This window comes from Nomia melanderi, chromosome 11 (assembly GCF_051020985.1).
Source record: "Nomia melanderi isolate GNS246 chromosome 11, iyNomMela1, whole genome shotgun sequence".
In the NCBI taxonomy this organism is placed as follows: domain Eukaryota; kingdom Metazoa; phylum Arthropoda; class Insecta; order Hymenoptera; family Halictidae; genus Nomia; species Nomia melanderi.
In genome coordinates, this window is record NC_135009.1 from 4,461,891 (window position 1) to 4,482,844 (window position 20,954).

Consider the following 20,954-nt stretch of genomic DNA (forward strand, 5'->3'; position numbering starts at 1 on the left):
ATACAGAAAAGAATTAATAAAGGTAAATACTAAATTTTCATTTAAATGCCGTACTGGTAATTTTTATCTAATTCAGGGGTGTCTAACTGGGTGCCCACGGATACCATAGTGTTATTCTCCTCACGAAAAGTTACCCTCTCCATACCTACAATTCGCCTCTGCAACAGGAATCAACACGGCCGGCTATCAGGGTCGGGGGGCAAGGAAAGACATCCACTCGCCGCGCTCAATCAGATTGTTCTGGCGGCTCAGTTACGGCACGTCTTTGTTACTGACGCAACCGTGAGACAGAGAAAGCAGATGGCTAACACAAGGGCGTACCAAACTGAGTCACCATACAATTGGCCGAGCATGGCAAGAGGACGTTTTCTTTTGCCCCTGTCCACTATTAAGTAATAGGCCGACGGCACAAACGGGAGAGGCTAATAATAGATATATGGGAGTAAGAAGGACAGAAATAGTGGATTTGATCGCATCTTCTAGCGGTACATTTTGGTACTATTCGGCTAGAAGTTTAAGCAGTCTCCCATTATGTGGCGCCACCAATCCAGGATTGTGGCATGTTTCTTTATTCAATATATTATTTACATATTTACAATGTTCACTAAATTGTAATGTTGAAATATTTTATCGACCAACTTCTATGACGGCTTGTTCCTAACTGAATATTTACAAAAAGAATATCACGGATATTAATAAAAAAATTTTAAATCTATAGTTAAACGATTTCTAATATCAAACAAAAATTGACTTTATCTACAAGTAAAAACCGACATTACCGACACATTGACTACAGGATACAGAAGTGAAACTTAGACATTTTTTTTGTCCCCCTTGCCCCTCAATCCGGAAAGCCATTCTTGGTGGGTTCCTGATGGATATAAGCGAACTGTAAAAGTATCTAGGTCTGGAGGGGGTAACTCTTCATGAGGGGAAAGTCACTATGGAACTCGCAAGCTCCCAGTTAAATAGTAGCCCTGAATTTCATATAACTGTATTGACGAATAGCAAATTAATATTGAAAATAAGATAGGAAAAGATTAAAACTGACCAATTACACTTGCATTACTTTTAGAGCTAACTCCTATATAATGAAGTGTGTCCGATTTTATCTTGACTTCGAGGTAGTTATTGGAAACCGGATCTATAGGAATATGTAGTCGAAGGTCTAAGTAGTTTATAGTAAACATAACCTAGGAAGCCTAACCTTTGTGTATGTTTACAAATTTACAAAAATTATACGTTACTGAACTGAATATTTGTACAGAAATGTTAAAATATATATTTAATGATCGCATTTTAATTTGATTAATCTTCACATGTTTTTATACTGTTTCTGTAATACCTCACTTTTATCGATACCTTTGAACGTATGACAGTTTATTTTCTGTAAATTTTTATTAGTAAGTAGACAAACTCGATGTATAGAGTACATAGAACAGGAACTTTTGTTCATATACATATTTACTGACTATGTGATTAAAGAAGTTGCAAAGTTAATTAAAATCGTGTTACTTCATTTACATGATAATATTTAGTCATATTCAAATCAATAAATTGATATATTTATTTAAATGTTTGCATAGATTATAACGTTCCCTATTAAAGAATTAATATATTTTAATTCTCATAAGTGGAGGATTTTTACTTTTTATGACATTTAATTAACTTCTATTACACTTTTTTAATAAACATTTAAGTCTTTAAATTGACTTTGTTAATATTAAAATACTCAAGAAATAAAGTTTGAATGAACTTATTTACAATGAGTTATTTATAATTTGACCAATTATTCGTAACTTTTATAAGAAATATTTATAAAATTTTATAATTACATTAATTATTAGTATATAATATTTACATATTTAACATCAATTAGAAGTACCAATATAGTATATAATTTAGAACATAAATATTTCTAGCTATTAAAAAATTACTCATGTCTATTTGTTTCCTCACTAAACTATAAGATCAAATAAAAATAAATTTTTGTATTATTAGCTTTTGATTAAATGTATTTAAAGGTTTTAACTACTCTTAATAGTAAAAGATAATTAAAAACTTTGTAGTAACTCCTTTTTATATTATTATTATCAATGTTGAATAAATATTTTCTTATTAATTTTTATTGATTTTCGTTTATTCTTTTTGGCAAGTATTTCTAATTGGATTTAATTTACAACTCTATGATGAAGTGTTTAAAAGTGTAAACAGCAATATATTTAAACATGTATTACAATTTGTCCATTATTCTATGATTATTATTTTCAAAAAGAAAATATTACTTATTCAATTTCAGTTTAATAAAGTTTCAAAATACAATTAATGAAATACATAATAAGTATTTTGTATTTTTTTTGAGTTGTTAAATTATTTAATAACTCAAGTTTATATTATAACTAAATATTGGAGATTAATTGCTTTTTTAAACTTATTAACAAATATATTTAAATAAAGTGAAGTAAAATTATGTAAATATCCTATATTTGTGGTTCAGATAATAACAATTTAAAAAAAGGAATAATATATTGTGATTTATTTTTTGTAATAACTTCTTACAGTACATAAATATTATTTTTCCTATGCATGCATGTAATTGCAATTTTTCCGTTAAATTAGGAGTAAATAATGTAATATTTTTTAAAAAGAAATGCACAGCTATTAATAAAATTGTTTAACCAATGGAAAATTTAGTTTTAGTTTGTTTAGTTAATTTTCGGTTGTCTTTTGGAACGGTGTCCATGGTAGCACAGTGACTTTAGTCGTTTGAAAATGGGTAGTTTGTATCACTACTGTATAGGCAGCATCGGTCGAAGTGTTGAACAAGAAATATACTTTTTGTCTCGAATCAGTTGTTTAATTACCAGTTGCCACTTAAAAAAGTAATACAGTGTGTATGATAATTAATTTTAATTATATATTGACTGTGGTACGCCACTTTACAACCTCAATTCGAGTTGAGATACGATAGCTACAAAAATTTCAGTTGCCGACGCTACTCAGTATTTTTATCCCTATTCTACTAAAGGTGGTCTGTAAGTACAGTTTTATAATTTAGTTTTTATCTTAGATTTCCGTATTTTTGTTATATTTCGAAAAATAAGTTGAGGATCCATACATAGATTTATAATCTTCGAAAAGTAAATGTTTATACTAATCTGGCGTCTTCTTCCGTACTGGCCAATTACACAGAGGATGTTTTCCCGCCATATTAGCAAATCTTATTTCGGGTATGAAAATGTTTTAATAAATTTTGCTTTCACTTTTAAGTATAAAACGAAAATTTTTTACCTGTTCTTAACATCTTTTTTTTTTATATAATACTTATTGTATCTCAAGTCAATAGAATATAATTGTATTTTATGTTTTTGAGAAATTGACTTCTAAAGGTAGCATCAAAATTTATAATAATGAAGTAAAATAATATCTGTATTAATTGTTTTACAATTGTATACCCTCTTATAATGAAAGATTTATATATTCTAATCTATAAAGATTAATAATAGAATTTTAAAAGAAATGTTCTAAGTATTTTAATAATTTTAAGTCTCTAAAATATTTTATTAAACCGTAATGGAAGAAGATAAGTACAGATTGCAATGGTGTATTTATATATGTAATTGTAGTTATCAAATTTTAATTAAATATGTAAGCATGAAAAATATATTAAAGTTGATGTCTTTAATTTTACTTATTGTTATGATAAATCATAATTTAGAAAATGAATTTTATAATATGACAATGTAATCTATAGTATTGTTTTTAATATCATATATACACATTTTTATATTTCCATTATAAATACCAATAATTTTATTCAATACAAAGGTAACTTTAACTTTGGATTTGTATTTTAATTTGTTTATATTTACAATACATGCATATTTATACATTCTATGTTGAATTATTATATTCTTACCTGTTATAGTTTCATAAAGACTAAGATCTATAACAATATGAGTACTACAGTAGAAAATGGAGGCGGTGATAATGCTGCAAAGAAGAAAACGATTGAGGGCATATATCAAAAGAAGTCTCAGTTGGAGCATATTTTATTACGTCCGGACACTTATATTGGTTCCGTTGAACCAGTGACAGAATTAATGTGGGTTTATGATAAAGAAAAAGAAGTGATGACGCAAAGGGAAATCAAATATGTTCCTGGACTATACAAAATATTTGATGAGATTTTAGTTAATGCTGCAGATAATAAACAAAGAGATCCTAAAATGGATACAATTAAAATTGAGATAGATCAGTATGTACAGTGTAAATACTTATTATGTATTATTTAATCTGCAGAAAATGGAAATAATACTATACAATAGTTATAAGATTAATAATAAATAATTTTAATTTGTAGAGAAAATAACCTTGTTTCTGTATGGAATAATGGTAAGGGTATTCCAGTAGTAATTCATAAAGAAGAAAATATGTATGTTCCGACAATGATATTTGGACATTTATTGACATCATCCAATTACGATGACGAAGAGGAAAAAGTAACTGGTGGTAGAAATGGCTATGGTGCCAAATTGTGTAATATTTTCAGTCACCGTTTTACAGTGGAAACGGCATCGAAGGAATATAAGCGATGTTTGAAACAAGTAATTATATTACAAAAATATGTTTTAAAAAGATCCTTTTATTTGGTTTGTAACATAATTATATTTATAGACATGGAGCAATAATATGGGATTTGCAAGTGAGCCCAGAATTAAAGAATTTGCTGGAGAAGATTTTACGAAAGTCATATTTTCACCAGATTTATCAAAATTTAAAATGCAATCTCTAGACAATGACATAGTTGCCCTTATGTCTCGAAGGGCTTATGATATAGCAGCTTCTACTAGAGGTGTTAAAGTGTATCTCAATGGAACAAGAATTCCTGTGAAAAACTTTAAGGATTATGTTGATTTATATATTAAAGGCAAAGAAGACGATGTCGGTAATCCTTTAAAAATTGTATATGAAAATTGTGGACCTCGTTGGGAAGTAGCTATTGCTTTATCTGATAAAGGATTTCAACAAATGTCTTTTGTAAACAGTATTGCAACTATAAAGGTAAAACTTGAAAAAAATTAGTAAAAATTATACTAATGCGGTACTCTAAAAAAAAAATTACAGAAATACTTTTTTTATAAAATAGGGTGGACGTCATGTAGATCATGTTACCGAATTAATAGTGAAGCAATTAACAGAAACATTAAAAAAGAAGAACAAAGCAGGAGTAGCAATCAAACCATTTCAAATAAAAAATCATTTATGGATGTTTATTAATTGTCTCATTAACAATCCTACATTTGATTCACAAACTAAGGAAAATATGACATTACAAGCTAAAAGTTTCGGGTCAAAATGCTCATTTAGCGATAAATTTATTACGGCGGTAAAATTTAGAATAGTTAATTTTCTACATACAAGATTTTTAAATATTTCTGTATAAGTTTATTTCCAATTCTAATTCATTTGTAGGTAACAAAAATGGGTATTGTTGAAGCAGTTTTAACTTGGGCAAAGTTTAAGGCTGACAGTCAACTTCAAAAATTAGGACCTAAATCGAAACAAAGAAAATTACAAGGTAATTTTAAAACTGTGTAACCAGTATATAAGTATTAAGAATAATAAATCAAATATGTTAAACATTATGTATAAGAATAATTTTAATTAATATATTATAAATTAATTTCATGTAACATAATATTTTGTGTTAGGAATACCAAAATTGGAAGATGCTAATGATGCTGGTACTGGTAAATCGTTGGAATGTACACTTATATTGACTGAGGGAGATTCAGCTAAAACTATGGCTGTGTCTGGACTATCCTCAATAGGTAGAGACAAATATGGTATATTCCCTCTAAGAGGTAAATTCATATAAAATTTAAACATGTTAATAGCTGTATTAAAAATTGGTATATCTGTATTAATAATATATAAAATGTAATTTTAGGTAAAATTTTAAATGTAAGAGAAGCTACACATAAACAAATTTTGGAAAATGCAGAAATTAATAATTTAATAAAAATCCTCGGTCTTCAGTATAAGAAAAAGTATGAATCTCGAGAAGATTTAAAAACATTACGTTATGGAAAGTTAATGATAATGACAGATCAGGACCAGGTTAATTACTCAATGCATTTAATATATCAGTAAATGCATTATGCTTTGTAATAAATATTATTTGTCTATTTATAGGATGGTTCTCACATTAAAGGGTTGTTAATCAATTTTATTCATCATAATTGGCCATCACTTTTAAAACTGAACTTTGTGGAAGAATTTATTACACCAATTGTGAAAGCATCAAAAGGGAGTGAAGTATTAAGTTTTTTTTCATTACCTGAATTTGAAAAATGGAAGGCAGAAACAAATAATTTTCATACTTACAGAATCAAGTACTACAAAGGTTTTTAATTTTTTACTTTTTGCAACAATTTTTAATGTGAAATTTATTTTGAACAATATTATAATGTTATTCCTTTCTCATATAGGTTTGGGTACTTCCACTGCTAAGGAAGCAAAAGAGTATTTTCAAAACATGACTAGACATAGAATTCAATTTAAATATCAAGGAGATCAAGATGATCAGAATATTATTATGGCTTTTAGTAAAAAATGTATTGAGCAGCGTAAGGATTGGTTAACAAATTATATGGATGAAACAAAGAGGAGGAAAGAAATTGGACTCGGAGAGCGTTATCTTTATGAAAAAGATACACGTACTGTGTCATACTCTGATTTTATTAATGTTGAATTGGTTTTATACAGTAATTATGATAATGTACGTTCTATACCTAATATGATTGATGGTTTCAAACCTGGACAAAGAAAAGTTTTGTACACATGCTTAAAACGTAATGATAAACGTGAAGTGAAAGTTGCTCAATTAGCTGGTTCTGTAGCTGAACATTCAGCATATCACCATGGTGAAATGTCACTTATGGCAACAATTATTAACCTTGCACAAAATTTCGTAGGAAGCAATAATATTAATTTACTCCAGCCAATTGGTCAGTTTGGTACGAGATTGACAGGAGGAAAAGATGCCGCGAGCCCACGTTATATTTTCACAATGCTTAGGTATATATACAAGTTTTTCCACGTAATAATTTCTATGTATTAATATTAATGTAATATTAATGAAGATTGATAAGGTATTTCTTCTCCTTGCTATCATTACAGTCCGTTAACGAGATTCATATTTCACAAACATGATGATGCTTTACTCAAACACGAGTACGATGATAATCAAAAAATTGAACCTGTTCACTATATACCAACTATTCCAATGGTGTTGGTAAACGGTGCTGATGGCATTGGTACTGGTTGGATGACAAAGATACCCAACTATAATCCTAGAGAAATTATTGAAAACTTATTTAGAATGATGGATGGTGCTGATCCAAAACCAATGGTAATATTTATTAAAAATATCAAATTTATATTTACTTTCTGTATCTATTTCTTACCTTTTTTCATATTTTATTCAGATACCATATTACAAAAACTTTAAAGGAGTAATAGAAAGTTGCGGAGATTATAGATATGTCGTTAATGGAGAAATTTCAGTAATTGGACCAGATAAAGTTGAAATTACTGAACTTCCAGTTGGAAATTGGACTCAAACATACAAAGAAACCGTTTTAGAACCAATGTTACATGGAACTGATAAAACGCCTGCCATTATTACGTAAATATTCTTATTAATATTAGTAAACAAACTTCTAAAATAAATAAATGTGAAACATTCGTTTGTTTATTATATTTTAAATATTATTTTAGAGATTACAAGGAATATAATACAGATACATCAGTACATTTTGTGGTCATTCTAAACCGTGATAAGTTAGTGGAATTAGAAAGGGATGGTCTTCACAAAGCATTCAAATTACAAACAACGATGACAATTACATCCATGGTAAAGAACAAGAAATTTTATTTTTAGCGTAAAGCAAAAATCGAGATATTTCAACTTTGTAATGCATGTATTTTCATTTAGTGCGCATTTGACGAAAATCTCTGTCTGAAAAAATATGATAGCGTCCTTCAAATTATGAAAGGCTTTTATAAAGTAAGATTAGAAACGTACCATAAAAGGAAGGATTATTTGGAAGGTATTCTGAACGCGGAGGCATCTAAACTTTCAAATCAAGCACGATTTATTGTAGAAAAATGCGATGGCACTATTGTAATAGAAAATAAAAAGAAAAAAGATATGATAGCTGAGTTAATTAAACGAGGATATGAGTCTGATCCTGTAGTCGCTTGGAAATTATTACAAAACAGGGAAGAAGTTTTGGTAAGTACTATAAAACTTTCTGTTTTAATAATATCTATAGGAATATACCTGGAAAATATAATTTATAAAAATTTAACTATCATGCCACGTTAGGAAGATCAAGTAAGTTGTAAAAAGAAACGCTATGCATTTAGAAGTTAGTTAGTTACTTTTATTTAAAGTTACACATTTATGTACGATTAAATGTAATGTTTTGTTAGGAAGAGGTTGGTGAAACCGCCGAAGATGAAGCAGCCGTGGCACCTGTTGCTTTGGCAAGTGAAAATTTCGATTATCTATTAGGAATGACTTTGTGGAGCTTGACAAAAGAAAGAAAAGAAGATTTATTGCGCCAGAGAGATGATAAATTAGGAGAATTGAAGAGATTACAAAGTCGAACACCTATTTCTTTATGGAGAGAAGATTTAGAGTGTTTATTAACTGAATTGAACAAAGTAACTATATTTTTTAAACAATAATGAATTTTTAAGTTGATTTAATTTTTATATGTTATATTTTATTAGTTTGAGGAAAAGGAACGGAAAGAAGAACAAAAAATGAATAAAGCTATTAAGAAGCCACCAACAAAATTCTATTCATCGGATACTATTCGTCGAATAGTTCCTGTAATTGATACGGAATTAAAGAAGAAAATTGAGAAAGCGGAAATTGTTTCTAAAGATAAGAAGGAAGGAATTAAAAAGACAAGGGTAAATTTAACAGAATATTTAATTCATATGTAATCAATAATATAGTATTTTAATTTATAAATTTAATGTAAAATGTTAGATAAAGAAGGAATTCACAGAAGATAAAGATGAATTTGATGCTTTGGTTGATGCGAATGCAAAATCTTTGGAAGACCGACTGGGCTCTTCTCCAGAAAAAACAGAAAAGAAAACAGGTGGTAAAAAAGGTATCTATTTGTATGATTGTACTTAAATGAATATGGAAAGTTCCTATAAAACTTATTAAATATTCTTTCTCACTATTAGGATTGAAACAAACAACTTTACCCTTTAAACCAAAAGTGAAGAAAGAAAAATCTGATAAAAAGAAAGATAAAGATAGTGGTAGTAATGATGACATTGATTTCGGTAGTATCTCCCCTCCTCCGGAGCCTCGAAAAACGTCTCGTAGGAATGCAGGTATCAGTTTTTATACTTTTTTATACATAAAATACAGTGCGTATTTTTGCGTCTTTATATCGAAACAATGTTTTACGTATAAAATGATTTTGTTTGATTTTTGAAATGTTTTAGTTAAGAAAAATTATAATTTAAGCGAAGAGTCTTCGTCCGATCTTGAGCTCACTAATCTGTCGTCAGATTCTGAACAGTGAGTACCATACATAATTACATGCCTGCACAAAAGTAAAAGATTTTCATTATTTTCTGTTACTTTCTCAGAAAAACAAAGCCACCTGTGATTGTAAATAGTGATTCGGATGACAGCTTTAAAATAGACAGGAAATCTTTGCCACCACAACGTGAGTAAATAAAAGAATTTTAAGTGTATTAGTTATAAAAACTACATTTATATATATTTATCTTTAAATTATTTTTTTGTATAACAGCAAGCTCAGAAGAATTATTTGATTCTTTAATTGGTAACTCTTCTCGAGAAAAACAACAAAAAAGTACAGTGTCATCTAGTGAAGATTCAATATTCTCATCTCCACCAAAAGGTAAGATTATTAATAATATACCAATTTCTTTTTCTATGTTCATTCATGTTTATTATATTATTTACGGTTTAGCATCCTCTAAAAAAAAGACTGAAAATGGCGGAGGAAAAGGAGTGAAAAGACAGTTGAAAACAAAGACGGGTTCCTCTGATTCAGAATCTGAAGAAGCTACAGTTTTCAATAAACAACAAAAAGCTGTTATATCTTCTAGCGAAGATTCATTTTCGATGTTTTCACCGCCAGGAAAGGGTAAGGTTATTTGTAATATTTCAGTAATCATATATTAGTGTTACATATATACACAACAGAGCGTATGATTTATCTGAAAGTGTGTAAATATCATGCAAAATATGAATGGCACTTGGAAATTGTTCAGACAAAAAGTGTAAGGTAGAAAGTGCAAGGAAATTCAGAAAATCCAGATATGTCGCATAGACTGTATGTGTTATATTATTTATTTATGTCATCCATCTAATTTCATTATTTATGTATTAGCGCCTGTCAAAAAGAAGACAGAAAATGGTGGAGGAAAGGGCGTGAAAAGACAATTAAAGAAAAAAGTAGTTGAGTCGGATTCAGACTCAGAAGAATTTACATTTTCCAACAAACAAAATGTGAGTATAATGACGGATGCAATAATTAAAAATATTTGGCAAATTAATTTAGTAAATTAGAGGTCATTAGTAATACCTGATTTGATAAATAATATGAATAATATTTATACTTAGGTTTTAATCTATATATTTGATCTTCATTTAATGATTCAGGTAAAAAAAAGGAAGAAGAAAACTGAGGCACAGCAAGATAATGATGACAGTGAAACGTCTCCACTTCCACCACCGAGAGCCACAGGAGGTCGTGTCCGTAAGCCTGTTTCATACGCTGTAAAATCAGATGATGAAGATGATTCGAATTGAACAACTTTGTCCAAGCAAGTGTTCGGTTGAAGCATTATTCAAATTGTCATTAACACACCTTGTGATCGTATTTGATATAAATTTTAAGAAAATTTTGCCTTGGTTCTTATCAGGGCATTAGTAATTTTATATAACACTGTACATACATGCACTAGAAATTGATTTACTTTCATTATTGTAATAATTAAAATGTAAGGTAAAAGTTTGAGTTTATGTACATATTATAAGTGTTTAAAACACGTCAAATGAGTTATACTCGAATCGAAGAAAGAATCGACAAGGCTAATAAGAAAGATTTTACAAGTGAATATCATTCGTAAACTCATTTATATGTCACTATGTTTTAGTGTTAACGTCCAAGACGTTTCGAACAGAGTGATGCAAATTTGTATCTTTTCTAATTACATGGAAAATATTGAAATAATTGATGTATTATACAAATTTATTTGATATTGTTCTTCTCCTGTTATTAAACTGAGACCAATTTAACATTCTCATACAAACGTGTAACTAAATACTCCACCAAATTTTTATAATATTTTTATCACATTTGATCTTGTCAATTATTCTCACTTATCAAAACAAAAATACAGAATTGTCCTGTTAGAATTAATGGTCAGAGACTTTAAAATCGATCCATTCTTCACTATAACTATAATTATGGTACAATTTTAATTTTTTGTTAATAGTATTAATTAATACAAGATATATTCTTCAAAATATCTAATAAAATATGTATGTGTAGTAACAGTACGTAGAAATTGCCTGTATAATTTTTATTTATCTTTAGTTTTCTACCTTTGTAATTTTGTAGGTGTAATTATAACAAAGTTTATAGATTCACCAGCAATTGGATAGTGTGCAATGTTAAACTGCATCTTGTACATTGTTTATAAATTCGATTATAATTTTAGTTCGCCAACAAATTTTAATGACTTTATTATGTATTGAAACAATTATTTTTTATATATGCGTTTATCTAGATATTGGCCTTAGTATCTCTAATAAAAAGTGTATCTTGAATATACGAGATACCGGTAACATACGAAAAGAATTGTATCAATTAACAAGATTATCAATATCATTTGACATTAAAATTAAATAAAGTATAAATAAAATAACATTGCAAAGAATTCAGCACGGTCGATATTTTCTTATCGTTAAATAGTGTAATTTTCGGATATGTTTCTACTACGATTTTACCGAAACTTAGTTTCGCATGACATTGTTCACATGTAAGCATATCAGTTTATATAGATCTATATACTTGTATGTATATAAATTCCTTTTTCAATGTACGAGCGATAAGTTTATCTGTGCAAAACCATCAATACATGATTGATAATATACATTATATATTATAAGAGAAAGAAAGGATTGGGTGGGGGCGAGAGAGAGAGAGAGAGAGAGAGAGAGAGAGAGAGAGAGAGAGAGAGAGAGAGAGAGAGAGAGAGAGAGAGAGAAATAACAAATTCGTACTTTTTTTTAAAGCCTCATCTTCTTCATACTCTATGATCTACCGTCGAAAAAAAAGTATTTTAAAAAGTATTATTTACTATTATATTATTAAGAATAATATATTAACGTTTATAAACTGAGGGTACTCTACACGGACCTGAGCCTAATTCAGATTCAGTATAAAGCCTGATTAAATCCCACTTCAATGATGTTGAGCCTTAAGGGGTTAATATAAAGAGTCCACTAATCATCCATGTACTGGTGAAGCACTCAAAAAGAAACACCAGTTATCTCTGTTATATATGGTTGTGCAAAAAATTTCTCAAGACAAGTTATACTATTTTAATCGGTTCACTGCGTATGATGAGCATACATGTCATCTTAAAAACCAAAGTAATACTAATTTTTCCAGCAATGGAAATTATTCATTTTTTCAAATAAAACAATTCTTCTTCATTTTGCTTTAGTTTTCCATTATTCATTTGTCCTATGTTTGAGGTATACACCCATCACTGTATGATTTTATTAAGCACCACTTGCGTGATTTTTATAACTAAGTTTCACAGTTAAGGGGTTAAAGGGTACTTTTAATGGTAGAAAAAGCATTTTCTTGTTATTATTGTTTTAATAAAATTTTAAGGTGACAAATATTTTTGTAACTGGAACCATGTAATTTTTAATGTATTAATAGATTCAGCTTGTTGTTTCTATAAAAAAATGTTAAGCTGTTCATGTCCAACAATCATTAATGTAGACGTTTTAATTTTAACATGAAGTAAATTTCTGTATTGAGGCTGAAGGATGTACTGTTGCATATTAACTGAAGCATTGAATGTAATATTCTAGTTATACTCGGAATGTAGAATTATGAATGGAGTTAGAAAACAAGATGAATTGGAAATCTTTCGCTGCGTACACGCATTACTTGTCTAAAGTCTGACACATCATTTATTGTATGAATGAAAACCATCCAGATTTACTTTTGTATGGTACAATACATCGTAATCGCTTTAAACTGTCGACTGGGAATGCTGAAGAAGAAATCACGTATTTTCTGATGTTCTTATATGCCTCTGGTTGTCACTCTTAATAATGTGTATCATAATAAATATACTAGAGTATGCATTTGTAAACCAGTAATTGTTTAATAATGTTAAAAAATGTAAAAATTTTGAAATTAGAGAAGCGAAATAATAGGAACATATTATTGAAAGTGGTTGAACTGCTTATTTAAAACTTTACAAAAATATAAGCAAAAATTATATGATTTAATTTGCAATAAACATCAATGTTCAAAACATCTTTATTTGACATCACAATCTTTTTAAATGACTCTGAGGTACTGACTTTTCTGTCGTTACACATGCCCTTCAGAATAAGGAAATTTATTCTGAAAAAAATTTGTTACGCAACGATAAATAACGGAGATACTTAGACGGCCGTTTAAATGTTTCATTTGAGTGGAGAATAGTATAGAACGGATAAATTAACTTTTTTCGTACGATGCTTCTTTTCCGAGATAATCGAAATTTAAAGATTTTTTAGATATTGGTAATTGAACGCCTAATTCATCACTTTTGTACACAATGCCTGGAATTTCAATCAAATTCAAATATATTGTAATTAATGGAAAAATATTTTTTGGCCTATTTTGCTTTAAAATTTTGAAGGAAGAGCTGATAATATGGCCTTCTAATGTGAATGTGGATTCGTCGTAATTTTTTATATCAGAGGCGTCAAACTGCATTTACTCAAAATAATTACTCTCGATCAGTAGTTTCGATCACTTGGCTTCCACGGATATCATAGGTGTTTACTCTCCTCTACGAAAGTTCCAATAATTCCATTTAATCGCAGTAGTTTCGTATACACAGGGAAATGAATTTAATTTAGGTAATAAAGATTGTGTAAGAAACGACGGAAAATTGGCTAGGAATTGAGAGAATCCCAGGCAATAAACAACATCTTGAGGGTTGGTGAAAATACGAGCGGCCGATCTGCGTGAGCGATGACAGTGTCCAGATGCAGTGTCCTTCGTCAACGCTGTCGATGCTTGTGAAGGGCCTGCAAATGTTGGAGTTGCAATGAAGGATAAACAGTTGACGATAAGAACTCTTTTCCTGTCGACGTTCCCATGGAAAGCTAATGGTCTTGCGAGGGTGGGGATCAATACGAGGGATTGATCTTCCTCAAAAACGGCATCGTGGATGCCTTGCAGTATAGTCTTGAGCCCGTCTTGCAACGTTCTTACAAACAGACTCGTAACAGTTTTGCAACGGCCTTACAAACAGTCTTGTAATAGTCTTGTAGTAATCCTAACATGACGCACTTGCGTGATTCAGTGCTATAGAAATTGTATTTGCATGAAGAAGACATTGTCTTCTCGAGGCAAAATACTCTATCTGTGTAAAAGTTAGTAAGAATTATACGTATTTGATAATACAACTTTCGAAATGTCGTTTACTGTTCCGTATCATTTCTTACAATCGGTATGAGTAGAGCTATATAGTTGTTCACAGGATAGAAGTGCAGCAGAAGGAACAGAGCCTTCCTTAGTGATGGACAATCGAATCCCGATATTCGAAGTGATTCGACGCGTTTCAAAACTATGAATATTCGAAGCACTTCGAATATAATTCGATTCCATAACGGTTTTGAAGTATTAATAAATGTTAAGCCTTGAATTATTCATTAAAACTGAAAAATATTAAAAGTCTTGATAGATATCGGACACTTGATGATGATCAGATATTCGTTCGTTTACCATCCCCTTTACTCTTCAACATACATTCCGTCCTTCACTTTTTCACACACTCACACGTCGCGAAAAAGAGAATACAACTGTTTTCCATGCTCAACGAAATTGAACCTATTTATTTTCCCTAACATCTTCATTTGGCAGTGAATTCGAGGTGAACAAAACAGGGTAGGATGCAATGGGGTTGGTGTAGGTTGATGCTCATCAGGGATGACGGAGTGGAACAGGGTTCGCTAAGGATGACGAAGATCGACAAGGATCATGGATTTGTCGCTGACTCTGATTCACTACAAATAACTGGTATCACAACTCTCTCCTTAGATCATATTTAGTCTCTAGCTTGTTTTAATAAGCAAGGGAGGTAAAACGGTGATTGTCGGTCGAGTAGCGGAGATGTGTTATCGGATAGCATCTGACATTCTTCAACATTAGTTTTGACACAGGTATGTGGACAGCATAGGTGAGCGTATTGAACAGCAGCGTGAACAGAGGAAACATCCTGATAGAATTAACGAAGGTACGGTTTGATTCTGTTGCCGTGTACGACTTGTTCTTTTCCGTCGAAAAGACTACAATTGGGCGACTTGATTTCTAGCAAGATGGCTGGTTCGAGCCATTGCACGTCTAGTTTTGATCAACTATGACCATTGTGGATTTGCACTTTATCCCTGACGCGGAATGGCGTTTGCAGTTTCAAGATGATTTTAACCTGCACATCCTAGTGCTTCCTCTTCTACTCCTCTAATCGGTTACTTGCTAATTGACGTATCGTTCATGCCGTTTCCTCCAATTCCTCATCAGGCGCCCTTTCATTGTGACTGGCATAAGACTGATTGTCTGCAGTAGTATGGCTTCTCTGCTGAAGGTGACTTCGAACGGTAGCATACCTATTACTTGGTGGTACGAGGTGTTGTACCCAAAATATACCTTCTCGGGTACTTGGTCCTAATCGTTAGTTTTCTCCTCGACGTGTTTTACACCGATAGCTTTCAAAGTCTTGGGTGAGCCAGAATATCAGGTTCAAGCCCTGGTCCGCCAGGAGCGTTTGGGTGATCCAAATAGGTATGTCCAGTGCTTCAAGAGTTGCCGTATGATGTTGGTAAATTGCATTCCTTTTAGCAGCAAAAGAACGAGGTATTTTAATCAAGCAGTCCTGGATGGAGAGAATGTATTGATTGCCTTGGCAGATAGTTGTTAGTGGCCCAACGAGATCGATTGCGATTTTCTTGCTCAACTCGGAAGGAGTGTCAGCCTGTTTCCGGTTTTGGATATAGGTTAACTTGAACGGTTGACAGGTATCGCACTTCTTGATGTACTCTTTGACAACGTGTCTAGATTAGACGATCTGGTTATTTGGTGTATCCTTTCAATGGCCTTGTTTTCTCCAAAATGTTGAGCGACATAACCGTTGTCGTTGTTCTGGATAACTCAAAGTTTCTCTTTTTCTGACAATGGTCTAGTGTTAGGGTTGCAGTAGATAATTCTGTAACTATCTGTGTGTCCGTTGATGCATCATAGTATGCCAAACCGCTTGAAATTTGATGATGTTCGGGTTCGTAACCTGGAAACGCACACGTTGTTCCTGAATTACACTTTTCTATTTTTATATAAAAACATTTTAAATAGTGCGATCGTTCCATTTTTCCATTTGTAAGCGGGTAATAACAAAAATAAAAATAAATAAGTAGAAGGAAAACAAATAAATAAGTTTAATCTAATTCTACTAACCGATAGGTTAGCACTTTTAGACAGTGTATGGGAGAAGTGCGATCGCGCCGCTTGGGACTCAAACAGTTAACGTACTGATATGCGTGTTACGGCGATTCAATGTTGTTTGAGAACAAAAATTATATTTTATGTATTTATGGTAATTACTTGCATCAGCGATTCCTCACCGAGTTAGATGACCTCGAAATACGTTCTTGGGGACATGATCCTAAACATCTTTTTTTATATATATGACCACCGCTCGGCTTTAAATATCTCCGTTTTTAAAGGAACGTAAGTCACCTATAAAAATGCGTATAAAAAGTAAACCTGCAGCAACGGACACCTAACTTCTGCTTGCTCTTTTTCACGATATAAACAAAAATATTCAGAAAAAATCACGGAAGGGTTTTGAGGAGCATTTCAGAAAAACTTAGAGAAAGTTAATAAGAATTTACTATTTAGAATTACAAGTATCACTTTGAATACATGGGAAAAAGCAACAGAAGTAAACAAAATAAAGAATGCTTACTTGCGACATTTTTCATTGAAACAACAAAACAAATATTGGTAGTACAATGTAAAAATTTCGATTTTCTTGGAAGACGCGCTACAATTGCTATGATTAGTACTGTATAGTCAAAGTGATTCGACATGTTTATTACTCTTTTCTTTCTCTTTTACCGTTATTACCTAGTTTATTATTGATTTCTAAATATGCCTATATAATTCTTTTTTATCAGTAAAAACTTAGTTCTTCTAATTTTGTCCCTTGGACGACGCACTGTGCGATGTGGAATTTTCGTTCGCATTCGGACAACGATGAGTTGTATTCAACGGTCACAGAGATTCGGTTATAGGGTCGTTATTGTTTTGTGTCCCATCGTGCTCGGTGTTCATCAGGTCGTCGGTATTTATTGGCCGTATGATGTGGACACGATAGAGGACATCTGTGGTGGCATTGTCCCTTCACGTTTTCGATGTCGTATTCAGAGTCTTTTAGTCGCGATCTCTATCGGACTAGTCGATTGACTGGGTTCTTGATGTTAAAGAGTCAAGTATGGAATTGATGGTCGGTGCGAATGATGAACCGTCTACGCCATAGATATTGTCTGAGCCTTCGCTTTGCTCAAACAATATTTAAGGGGGGATTGTATTTTTTTTGGTCAAAAAATCGATTTTTTGTGTTTTGCAAAATCTTGTAGTTTAACTCTTTAAGAATATCTCTGCAAAATTTTAAGTTAAAGTTCTTAATATTTTCAAAGTTATGGACTTTAGAAGCAAGGTATGTACTTGGCGGCAGTGATCGAGCGATCGATACTCACAGAATCCATGGCACTGTTGTAAAACGTGTATGTTATTGGAGTCGTAGTTTTTTGATAGTAAAGTTCAAATTTATTTACAGTGACATTAGCATAATTAGATTTTATATTCAAGAAAAAAGAATGTGTAGGCACTGTAGAAAAACGTATGGGATCGCAACTAAGAAACATAAAGAAAACCAAAGAACTCAGAGGAAAAAAATTAGCTGATAAATTAATTAAACAATTAACATTGTACTATGGTTTTGCTATCAGAGGATATTCATATTCTATTACATATTATCATATTGTCTGATAGTTGGTGTAAGTTGCGTAAAGCTGAAGCTGAGGGTATTTTTAAAGATTTTAACCGCGTACCATTACTTCATGAAGATGTTGCAAAAGAAGTAAAATCACTTTATGAAGATTTATCTTCAATACAATTATTAAAAAGTTGTTCGGATGGTGAAACTCAAAATAACAGTGAGAGTTTCAATTCGACGCTCTGGCGACTTGCCCCGAGACACTTTCATTGTGGACTAAAAACAATTGAAATTTCATCATTTATAACAGCAGGCATTCTTATTGAAGGCTGTAATGCAATTTTAAAAATTATAGACGATACTGGTATTGTTATTGAAGATCAATATAAAGGTTCGCCACAACTAGGGATGAGTGGCGATTAAGAAGATCGGCGAGACGAAGCCGTGAAACAACAAAAAAAGGCCCTACAAAGGCTAGAATGGCAAATTTATAAAAAAAATCTATTCGACAAGCAAGAGGAAGGAATAATATACGGACCTGGAATAGCTTATTAGTTGTAAATATCTGATATTTTTTCAGTAACTGCACTACAAACTTTAAACGCGTTTTTCTCGAAACCACTTTTTCGTAGCTGGTTGATATGATTTAGAAAAAAGTATTGGATCAATCAACTTGTATATTTTTCTTTTAATTACCCAAAGTTTGGGTACTTTTTTTGCGAAAAACCGAGCATCTAAGTTTAAACTGTTACCATTTCTCGAAAAATAATTTTTTTTTATTCATTGTAGATCAAACGATAACTATATGTGTATAAAATAAGATCTCATCAGAATTTTTGAATTCTTATGAATTGGAGGGCAGATATCATGTCAACCGTTAATGAAGCAATTAAGCGGAGTGTCCTACTTCCTGGGTAATACAAACTGTATTTTTAGGTGAACTGAACTGAAAAAATTCACGTAACACAACGAAAGTACAATAAACACATACACAAAGTTTCAAATTAATCAAAGTTACACTTTTGCTAATAAAAAATCCTGAAGTATCGCTACTTTTGACCAAGAAAAAAGACAATCCCTCCTTAATCATTTCTTTTCGGTCGTGCTGTAATTCCTTTCTGCTGCGTTTAGTTTTCGGAACACGTAGCAGCTGGGGTGACCGTCTTGCGAGAATACAACATCAAAAGTTTATCATTGGAGACATCGGTAGTTAGGGCAAAGGGTTTAGAGGAGGTTGGAATTTAACACGTTGAATGCTGTACGATTTCACGTAGCAAAATACACAAAATGGAAGCAATGTAATATTAAATAATTTCATTGAGTCGTTTTATTATTATTGCACGTTTCTCCTGCCGAATGTTACCGCATTAGGTAACATTATTTGTAATATAGAAATATTTGCGAATAATGATCGTTTAATTGACTGAATTAGAATAATTCGATTTGGTCGGGGGTCACCGGTGACCCCCATGGCAATCAACGTGTTAAGGATAGGTTCTTCACAAAGTTCGGAGCAGAGGATATCAAAAACTACCTGTTGCTCGTCAGTCCAAATAAACGGTACGTCCTTTCAAGTCAATTCAGTCAGGGATATTTCAATTTTCACAAAATTGTGTATGAACTCGCGATAGTACCGTACGAGACTGAGGAACGATTTTTGGTAAAGTTTCGAAGTTGATTAAAATTTTTCACTGTGTCGATCTTTTCGTCATTCAGTTTCACGCTCCCTTGTGTAATTTTCGGTCTAACGTATCCTAATTCTGGTATAAAAAATTGACAACTGTCTGGTTGAATTTTGAGTATCAACTTGTGGAGTCTTTGACATATCATGACTAAATTTCCATTATGTTCTGTGATCGTCGACCCAAAGATGGTACATCTGATCCTCGATTTACGCGAAAATCGGTTTCACGTGTGTTCGTTTTACGCGAACGAAAATCACGTAAATAGAGCCTGTTGGTACAAGAGAAAACAAAATATTGAAAAGAAAAGCTGGTATAAGTTTTAGAAATACATATTTATTCCACATAGCTTAACAAAAGAAATAATAATAATGACATTTTATAAAACAAAAGTATATTTTATTCGCTGTTACTAAATTCAGGTCACGTAAATTGAGATCGCGCTTAAAAACTACCGCGTAAAAAAGAGGCTCGCGTGAAAAAAGTTTGCGTAAATCGAGGGTCAGATGTAATATCATTCATCTGAAGAAAGATGGCTGGAGCGTTTTTTCAGACCGAACGGCATTTTATTATATTGGAAATGACCGTCGAAGGTAGAGGATACAGCATATTTTTTCGAATCCATCGAATTTTATTAAAAAAGCATTCATTTTTTTACGTCCATCGGAACCTGATGGAATCCTGAATTTAATCTAGAACTGAAAAAAATGTTGCGTTACCTAACCGAGCTACAATGTCCTCTATAAGAGGCAGTGGATACGCATCGTGATCTGTCAGTTTATTGGTTTCTCTGAAATCTACTACTACCCGCCATTTTCGCTTTCCGCTGGAATCTTCACTTTTGGGCACAATTCAAAGCGGTGAGTTATATAGCGGTTCGCTTGGTTCGATAACACCTTT

At 31.5% G+C, this 20,954-nt stretch overlaps 1 protein-coding gene across 1 annotated transcript; it reads left to right on the forward strand.

The window, feature by feature from the left end:
• The first annotated feature begins 2,726 nt into the window (after positions 1-2,726).
• Top2 (DNA topoisomerase 2) lies at positions 2,727-12,324 on the forward strand. Its single transcript, XM_076371928.1, has 24 exons — positions 2,727-3,035; positions 3,929-4,258; positions 4,364-4,607; positions 4,678-5,064; positions 5,150-5,389; positions 5,476-5,581; positions 5,715-5,867; positions 5,954-6,123; positions 6,199-6,409; positions 6,495-7,083; positions 7,186-7,417; positions 7,494-7,693; positions 7,786-7,921; positions 8,003-8,302; positions 8,503-8,736; positions 8,806-8,991; positions 9,071-9,197; positions 9,277-9,429; positions 9,544-9,619; positions 9,691-9,770; positions 9,858-9,968; positions 10,041-10,217; positions 10,464-10,582; positions 10,736-12,324. Exons 2-24 carry the CDS (start codon positions 3,957-3,959, stop codon positions 10,883-10,885), a joined length of 4,683 nt encoding a protein of 1,560 aa, XP_076228043.1. The 5' UTR covers positions 2,727-3,035; positions 3,929-3,956; the 3' UTR covers positions 10,886-12,324.
• Positions 12,325-20,954: the final 8,630 nt, after the last annotated feature.